The sequence below is a fragment of the Stegodyphus dumicola genome, chromosome 10, assembly GCF_044657685.1.
Source record: "Stegodyphus dumicola isolate Sdum_Otavi_A_Nest chromosome 10, ASM4465768v1".
Classification (NCBI taxonomy): domain Eukaryota; kingdom Metazoa; phylum Arthropoda; class Arachnida; order Araneae; family Eresidae; genus Stegodyphus; species Stegodyphus dumicola.
The window spans coordinates 124282617-124292645 of record NC_140777.1 but is presented as its reverse complement, the minus strand read 5'-3'; the positions used below and the strand labels follow the sequence as shown (position 1 = coordinate 124292645).

The 10029-nt window shown below is 33.9% G+C and overlaps 1 protein-coding gene across 2 annotated transcripts in view; it reads left to right on the top strand.

The window, feature by feature from the left end:
- The first annotated feature begins 594 nt into the window (after positions 1-594).
- The window catches only part of LOC118205501 (immunomodulatory peroxidase-like), a 120494-nt gene continuing 111059 nt past the window's right edge, over positions 595-10029 (top strand). For both annotated transcript variants that reach the window (XM_085825508.1, XM_085825507.1), the window contains exon 1: positions 595-748. In XM_085825508.1, the coding sequence (XP_085681634.1) occupies positions 738-748 (11 nt within the window). In that variant the 5' untranslated portion in view covers positions 595-737. The remainder of the gene's footprint in view (positions 749-10029) is intronic.

The following is a 10029-nucleotide window of genomic DNA, read 5'->3' as shown; positions in this document are numbered from 1 at the left end:
ATTTCTGACCTTTAGGCGATTTTTCGAAAATCACTTGATTTTTTCGGCTGTTTCATGTTTATGATTTTAAAATTTCAACATGTAGGAATGCATCTGTTACAAAATTCGTCTTAGAATTTAGCGGCGGTAAAAATTTTGAGCATTTAGGAAGGAATCGGGCAGCAGAATTTAGGATCCGCAGAGCGTGCAAAGGACGCCTCTTCCCCGTAACCACTCAAAGCTCGAAAGCGTGATTCTAGCCGAAATTAACACAATGGTAATCAATGCTATTCCCCAGCCATGCAGGAATCTCAATTAGTCAGAAGAAAAGTCGTGATGACCCACCAGCCTTCATTTTGTTGATTATTACACTCGCCATTCTTGCATTTTGTAAGGGGAAGGGGTGGAATTTTTAAAATTATTTTACTTTCTTTTATTTCTTTTTCCAGGTGTTACATCCCACTAGACATTGAACATCAAGATTTTGGATTTTGTACTGCATCACCGAAATATACTTTAAAAAAGTAAAAATTCTGCAAAATTCAAACCAGATTTTTACCGTACAAGATTGAAGAATGTTTTCTTTCGACACCTTTCCCCATGCTGACGACGCCTAGAAAGACAGCTGAGTAAATAATTTGTCCAGAAATTATGACTTGTGCCTTTTCTAAAGTTGTCGTTTTCTTATATCACAAACTTGATCTCCGATCGCCCTGACTTTCACTGCAAGTGAAAATACTCTTTTCATAATCAATAGGATGCTTTCCGGGTGAGCTATTTTTTTTTACTTTCAGTCTTTCTGATGCATCTTTATGCAATTTACTTTTACTTAGTATACACTTTTATACTTTAGTAGCGTGTAAATATTATAAAAAAGGTTGAATTTAATTCGTTACTGTTAAAACTTACGTTTTTAGTGTTGGAAAAGTTATGTGACATACTTTTATTTTTGTAAAGAATGGCAGTATGGATTATATATGTTATTTAAGATGATGATGCTTCCATTTACCGAAATGAATTTGTTCAATGGTAGTTTGAACAGCACGAAATTACGCATTTTCTCGAGACTGAAAATATCATCGAATCACTGTCATCTGGTTGGAAAATGTAGTGAGATACTCTTATTTGTATTTCAGTATCCTTCAAAGAGTTGAAGAAGTTTATGAAATTAGAACGTATAACATGTCTGTGATTACTAATAAGAACTTTTATGTTTCCATTCCGAAAGGTATTTCAAGTACTTCAGAATTACAGAGGTGATCCTACATCTTATTAGGTACGAAGTTCTAGATGTTTCTGCTATTTTGAACAATCTTTGTACATATTTGCACGTTTTAGGCCTCATTTACCATATTCTTGAATAAAGTTGGCTGTTAGAAAGGAAATTTCGTTAAGAAAATCACGAGATAGACAAAACATATTTTTTAAACTAAAATTTATTTATTGATATTTAAGTTTACATTCTCTGTTTGCGAGACAAAACTGTATAAGTATTATCTTATACGATACAAAACATTGTATACATAAACAGTGTAGTATATACTCCTATTTTATGTACTATGTTATGTACCCAAGTTTCCTTACTCTCTAGATTACTTAAATAACCTGCAAGGTTTCAATGTCCTTCAAGAATGAAAAATATTTTCAAATATCTTTATATATAAAAAAAACTTCGTAATTGGAAACGCTTAATTTAAATTCGCATTATTCAAAAATGAACTTCCCTTGTTCATTACTCAATGATTCTTTCGTGCTAAAATGTTTTTTCCTTTTTAAATAAAAAAAAATAACTTTTTTTGGAATACAAGAGGCTTCTTTTACATAAGATCAATTTATAATAAATAAGAAAAAATATAAAATATAAAAACTTAATCATAAATTTGAAAACCTGGTCAAAGTAAATAGAAATATTATATTCATTGGCTCATATTTGAAAAATAACATAATTAATTTATCAAAAGAATGAAGTTAATTTTTCATTTAAGCTTTCATTATAAATATTTGTTATTTTAAAATTTTGAAGATGCGATATTGTATTCGTATATTTCAAATAACAGTTTTTTATAATTGCAATGATTGGAAGAAAATAAATTTACAAATATACATTTGAAACCAGAAATTTTGTAGAACTTTTAAATTTATTTTGAAATTCATTTCTAGCTATTCATGAAAATTCTGAATCAAATGATAACGAATTGATTGGAAAAGTTTAACATAGTGGTAACGAATTGAGTAGAAACTGAGACATATTACAATTCTACGGAATTTTATCTTTTAAAGCAATTTACTTGCAATATATCTAATGCCCAGTGGATGCAAAGGTAAACTAATTTGCTTCACAAAGCTGTAATTAGATTTCCTGTTAGAATGAACTGATTCAAAACCAAGACAATTTTTTCCTAATATGAAGTTTTTAGTGCAAAGCTATGTACTAGTCATACTATGTACTCTTTAGAAACTATGACATGTGATATTTAAGAAAAACTTTCACTGTAGTACGCGATATACCGCTTTTATTTATTTATTTATTTATTTATTATTTAGACAGAACCACTAAAACTGGTTGTTGTTTTAATCATTTCTTTTAGTACAACCTACGGCAGTAGTCTTAAACTGGCGCCCTGCGATTACATTTCAGTTGCGTATTGGTTTCAAATAAAGGGTGCAGCAATTATTTCAAGATTTTGATTATTTGAAGACCTTATTTACATTATTTTCTTTACCACTAAAAACGAACATAAATAACTCACCAGAAAATCTATAAATGGAGATGATCAGTTTATTGTGTTATGTAAATCATATTTAAAGGCGTGAAGCTACAGATTTCATTAACTTTTAAAAGTAAATACTTGTCAGAAAACTAATACACTCAGATAAGGAATTTTGCCCCCAGAATAATCGCTTTGTTTGGAAATACACTTATATGTAAACAACTTCTTTTCATAGCTCAAAATTAACGAGAAAGGAAACTGATCTACAATCCGTAATGATGATAATTTCTAGTAATTTCTCTAAGGCTACCAAATTTATCAGAATCGAACTGCTATCAAATGTATCATAATTATTTACATACAAGAGTACGTATTTTTATTTATGCGTCGAAGAAAAATTTAATAAATAAGAGAAAGAGACTAAGTTGTTATTATTTACTCTGAAGTTTTGTCCAGCTTAGTGCGTTTTACTTAGAAAATTTAGGAAGTTTTCATAATTTGTTTATTTTTAGTTTAAAGTAAATCACTTTACTTATAACTAAAAATACAAGTTATTTAATGATTAAGCAAACCTATTAGAAATATTTGAAATAAATTTTAATCTAAAGCTTGAATATTTACTTGTCAGTATATTTTAGTTACAAATGTAAACAACAAAAGGGTCTTGCGAGTACAAAACTTTACATTTGAGATACAAAATAAATAAAAATGTGAATTTTTCACCCTTTGCGTTATTATTATTGCTTATTTATGTTTTTATAAATATTTAATAAGCGAAATTTAAGATATTCATTACTTTTTTAATAAACTTTTTCTTTTTGTTAAAAAAAATTCTGTCCCGCCAGCTGCTTTTACATCGCGCATTTGACCCACGTGCGAAAGTTTGAGATCTGCAATATCAATACTATAAGTGCCATCTGTAAGTCTGAAAATGTTTTCATCAACCCTGCAGACAGTACAGTACAATTACTCTAGCAAGTGAATCGTGCTGTGGGATTCTGAAGCTAATGATTCTACAGAACGTCAGAAGTAGCATCCTTCAAATATTTCCACGTTAACTTAGAGAAGAATGCTAGAGATTCTTTTAATAAATGTGATGACTAATTTTTAGGCCATGCTGTGCAACATTTGTAGGAGGGACTCCAGCTTTTCTTTTGCAAAACTGGAAGGAATTCAAATTCAATGGAATTAAAAATTTAACAAGCTATTTAACTTTATTAATGGAATTATTTTTCGTATGTATTCTTAATTATTTGTGCTTCTTTTCACATTTAAAAACAACGCTTTATTGGCGCCATCTGAGAAATAACTAACGAACTAAAAAAGCGGCAGATCGTATCGTATACTCTGAACAGAATTTAGACCTGATAAGGCTGTAAGCTACACTCATGTCCATAAATTAAGGATAATGCAAAATCAGGCAAAGAAAGAGTTAGAAGCAAAACAAATTTGAGTTATTTGTAAAGCTTATTTATTAAACAAAAGGTAAAGAGCAAAAAAAGATGCTATATGTTTGATAATATTAAAAAAATTAGCGATTTTTCTTCCTGGTGCAAATTACTATACGATATATTACGATAGATTTGACTTGTCATGGTTCCAATTTGAACATGCAGGTCAGTTCTGGAACCCAGAATAATTCCACCCCAAACGAGCACTCCAGCACCACCGTAACGGTATTCAATGATGTTTTCTTGGTGGTAATGGGTACCTGGAACTCTCCATATGAAAGTCCGGCGAGAATCAGACTGCAAGCTAAACCTGGACTTGTCGGAAAACATCACACAAGCCCACTGGTGCGGTATACACAATGCATGCTCTCTACTCCAGGCTAACCGCAGGCGACAGTGAGTTGCAGTAAATGGAACGCATCTGACAGGTCTACGAGCATATAGACCAATCTGCCCTAAGCGTCTGTACACGGTCTGCCTTGAAATTGTCGTACCAGTGGCTGAAGAGAGCTGAGAAGACAGGTCTGAGGCTGTGCTCCGCCTGTTTCTCTTGGCAGTAACTGCCAAATACCAGTCCTAATTCCGCGTTGTAACTCTGGAGCGACCTGTGCTGTAACGTCTACTCACATTACCATCATCTTGGAATCGTTGCCAAAGCCTGGAGATGACACTCTGGGAAATTCCAAGTTCGTCTGATACTTCCAGTTGGGTACGCCCACATTCCAGACGGCCGATAATTCTACCACGTAAAAATCATCCAAATGTGTCCTTTGTGTCATAACTATTCGGTTATTGCACTAAAATGCTTATAAGTGTCCTGCGAACAATTTTGCTTCTTTGCCTGTATTCCTTATACAGTGTCTCACAAAAGTGATGGGACACTTGTGCTTTACGAAAGGAAACTGTAGTAAAATAAATTAAAAAAACATGTAAAAATTTTTTGTGGGTGTCTTTCATACTTAAATTTAGTAACAATTATTACATAACATACATTTTCTTGAAATATTAAAATAGTAATTTAATAAAAATACAATTGTTTAGAACGGAGCAAAAAATGGCTCACATAAGTGATGGGACACTTACTTTTCCATCAAATATTTATCCAAAAATTTTACTTCTTAAAATGTTTTAATATTTTGTTGGATTTCCTTTTACTTTTAAAACGTAATTTAATCTTCTTGGGATGGATTCCACTAATTTTTTTTTTTTTTTTTTTTTTTTTTTTTGTTATAACGTTGCGCGCCTCTAACTAGCACGCAACCAAGAGGTGACTGTGAAAGCTTGTATAAACCACAGAGTCTTATAAAGGGTTTAAGTCCCTTTTTATTCAACGTAATAAATTACAATGGCGTCCTCTTGACGCTTACAGACTGTGCCCACTAGGCAGTCAAATAAAAATAAGAACCTGAAAAGAAAGTAAAGACAATATTCTAACTACGAGGCTCTCTACCTGTTGTAAGTTTATCTAATTCTGAACTAACTGGCGAAAGCCTCGTTTACACAAAAAAAATCTTATGTAACAATTATATACTAAAATTCTTTTGCTTGTTACAAAGCTTTCTTCTTACAGCAACTTTTCCTGGACTTCATCAATCAATCTTGGTCTTTCCTTCCAGCATCCGGAAGGAATAAGTATCAGTATCTTTCTACATACATTATAATTTACACTTTCTTGACACAAGAAATTTTTGTTTTTAACGATTCGTTTTTCTTAGTTATTGCTTACTTCACATTCATTCAATTTTTAAAGCATTAATTTAACTTTACCCTGGCTCTCCACCGTGTGTGGTGTCAAACGGGAATATTCGTGTTTTAGTCTTACAACACTTCCCCTAACCACCATGATTTGTTAGAATTCAACAACCAAATAGACACACCTTACTCGACATTCTACAACTCAATGAGCTACTTTAATATTCTTAAAAATTCAAATGTAGGTGGAGAACCCTACAAAACACATTCATTCTAACTTCCCCCTCATTCATCTTTAAACATGCAGGCTTTCGCTCTAAAGCATGACTTTATCTACAATTTACTACTTAAATTTTGACTTCATTGCTTTTAAGCATTCACTTTTGGCATCTACAATTTTATGCTTCTAGACTAAATTCTACTTTTACATAACCTTCAAGTATTTACATACATTTACAAATTTTTAATACATATCCTTCTTACAATTTACCATAAAATGAATAAGAGAAAATAAATTTTTACTTTACTCATTCTTCGCCAAACTGGCGGCACTGAAACTAAAATTCTTATTAATACAAGAATACGAAGTTATTTTTATCTTCGGCCAAATTTTGGCTTTAACATAACAGAATTAGTCTTTCGACCAACAGAAAATGCTTGTTTTTAGCTTTTACACTTAAAGAAAATAATACTTTTGCCTTAGCTAAATAAAGTAAAACAAAACTAAGTCTCAACCGAGACATATTCACTTTCGTCAAAACATAGAACTTCGCACTTATGCATAACATTTCGGAACAAAAGAGAAAAATATTTATAGAAGGTTTTAACTTATCTTTGAGTTTTCGATGCTTGAAATTCCGTCATCCGTTTTTGGCAAAATTGATCCCAAGTTAGAGGTTTCATGGATGTCAATCTTCTCCTTATTGATCTCCGAGTGTCGTCCCCGTTGCTTTTTCTTTTGCGTCCTCTACATGCTGGCCTCTTGACGGAGTAATCGTCTGGTTGTTGGCCTTCGCGTTTCTGCCTGGGACGGCTGGTCGTGACGTCCTCCGGTCTGGAGTCCTTCTTGAATTTCTTCTGTTCGTCGTATTTTTGTGCCTCCTGTTGGCGTTTCAGTTTCCGGAACGGCGGCCTTGCTGGCACCTGACTCTGTGGCCGTGTGCGCGTTCTCCTTGATGTGTAATTTCTCCTGCCATCTTTTGTAGGTGGTGTTTTCGTCTTTACCACGGTTTCTTTACCCGGTTCATCTGTATTTTTGTTTTTCTTAAACGCCGGAGTTTGAAAATCCTTTTTTCTTTTTGATACCGACGTCCGGGTTGTAGAAGTGCTAGGTCTCTCTTCAGTTCTCCGTTTCTTGGGTGGTGGAATAGTTGTTGCAGTCTCTGGCCCTTCTATTTCGTTTAGACTTGGGTCCTGCAAGAAACTTTTAAGGATTTCAAAATCATTTGGATTATAGTATTTTTTCACCTGGTCGGGACTTGCTTTACAGATTTCCCCTCTCTCGTTTTTAAGATATAAGACTACTCCTTTGATTTCCTGAATTACATAGGGGCCTTCAAACTTTGGAGCTTGCTTTGCCATAAAATTGTCTGGAGCACTTGATAAAGAAAATTTCCGTTTCAATACTTTATCCCCAACTTTAAAATCTGCTTCACGGCGTTTTCTATCATAATATAACTTCTGTCTATTTTTTGCCGTATCCGATGTTTTAAGTGCCTGATCAATCAACTTTTGCACGTCTTGTTGTTTAAATTCCTGGTCTCTTTGTTGCACAAAGAATAATTTATCTAAAGGCGTAATTAACTTTCTGCCTAAAAATAATTCTGCTGGAGTTTTTCCCGTAGTATCATGATGTGCCGTTCTTAAAGCATAAGCTAATTCATTTATGTAGCCATCCCAGCGCTTGTGATGTGTGCTAACGTAACTGCGAATTATTTTTACAATGTTTTTATTAACTCTTTCTGCTATGTTAGCCTGTGGTCTATACGGAACCATTTTGATATGGCGTATATCAAGTCCATTGCATATGTTTTCAAATATTTGACTAATGAATTGTTTTCCGTTATCGCTAATGACTTTTATCGGTGCACCGTATTTTAAAATGTATCTGTGTAAGAATGCATCTGCGACTGTTTTGGCTGACGCGCGTTTAAGTGGAACAATTTCTATCCATTTTGAAAAATGATCTACTATTACTAAAAGAAAACGATTTTTATTTAACTCGCTCTGGGGGAAGGGACCAAGGAGATCTATGCCTAAAATTTCATTCGGAAATGTAGCGCGAATGCTATTTAAGTACCCGGCCGGGCTGTAATTAATATCATTTATTAACTGACATTGATTGCAGGACCTGACATACGCCGTTACTATTTTGTATAATTGCGGGAAATATACCGCCTCGCGTACCCTTTTTAAAGTCTTTCTGACCCCGAGGTGGCCCGCTGTTTTTTTTTTTTCGTGCAACTCCTTCAAAATGCTTAATCGAAGCGAGGCTGGGATGACTGGCTTATACTCAAGATTTTCATTTGTTGTTTTCGTATAGAATAATAAATTATCTATTATTTCATAGTTTTTTGCTCTATTTCTTATCGCATCGATATCTGTGTGCTCAAAGCTTTCGGGGTCTTTCAAATAAGCATAGATATTTCCAAATTCAGGATCAGCTTTCAGTTCAGTAATAACCGTATCTCTAGAATCTAAAATTTTTGAAGTCAACACAGCGCATTTAATTTCATTACCTTCATCGTCCAGTTTTATACGAGAAAGTGCGTCAGCTACATTGTTTTCCTTACCCGGTTTATATTTTATTGTGATATTATATTCTTGGAGTTTTAAAGCCCATCTTATTAACCTGGGCGTTAGGTTTTTTCCCGAGTAAAGTCTACCAACAGCCGCATGATCCGAAAAGACTGTTACTGGCGATTTGCCGAAATAAACTCGAAATTTGTGTACAGCCATTAATACGGCTAATGTTTCTCTTTCTGTAGCTGTATAATTCCTTTGTGTTTGATTCAATGTTTTACTAAAAAATGCCAGCGGATGGTTATTTTGCATAAGAACCGCGCCCACCGCATAGTCTGACGCATCTGCCGCAAATTCCAGGTTTTCGTCCCCCTCAGGGAATTTTAAAACAGGGGCATTAATAAGCGCTTCTTTTAATCTTTCAAAAGCTGTGTTCGCTTCCGCTGTCCACGTAAATTTACTCTTTTTTCTTTTGATTACTAAGAGTGGTTCAACAATATTAGCGAAATCTTTTATGAAAGATCGATAGTAAGAACATAATCCAAGGAAAGACGAAAGTTTCTTTGCGGTGTTGGGCGGCGGGAAATTCTTAATAGCTTTTATTTTTGAATCTTGCGTTTCTATACCCTTTTGCGAAATTTTATAACCGAGATATTTAAGTTCTTTAGTTGCGAACTTGCATTTTGAGGCGTTAATTGTAAGACCGGCCTCTTTTAATAATTTAAAAACTTGTTCGAGGTCATTAATGTGTTGTTCCAACGTACTACTCGTTATAATTATATCATCTAGATAAATTAAAGTTGATTTTCCTAGGACAGGCTTTAGAACAATGTCCATAGCTCTCTGGAATGTTGATGGGGCCCCCACACAACCCAAAAGGCATGCGTAAAAATGCATAAGTGCCCGATTTTGTTATAAACGCGGTTTTATGTATATCTTCGGGTCTCATAGCTATTTGATAGTAGCCAGACGTTAAGTCCAAAGTAGACATATATCTCGTCGATTTGATCTGTCTAATGATCTCGTCTATAACCGGCAAAGGGTAAACTGGAGTTTAGTTATGCTATTTTTAGTTTTCTATAATCGATAGCAAACCTCCAAGCCCTTTTATCCGAAGGAGGAAACTCGTTTTTTTTTCCTACATAGTACGACTGGACTCGCGTACTCACTATTTATGGGCGTTATTATTTTATTCTTTAACATCTCCTTAATATGTTCTTCGATGATTAAGTCTTTTTGTTTATCATAGCGATACGGTTTAGTCCTACAAGGTTTTTTGACATTTAATTGAATCTTGTGAGTCACGATCTGACAGTTTCCCGATTTTTCTGAAAACAAATGAGAAAAATTACTCACCACTTGCTGTATTGCTTTACTTTCCTGGTCATTCAAATGGCTAAGGTCCAATTCAGGTGTCTCCACCGGTTCCACCACCCTCTGGTCCATCTCCAGCA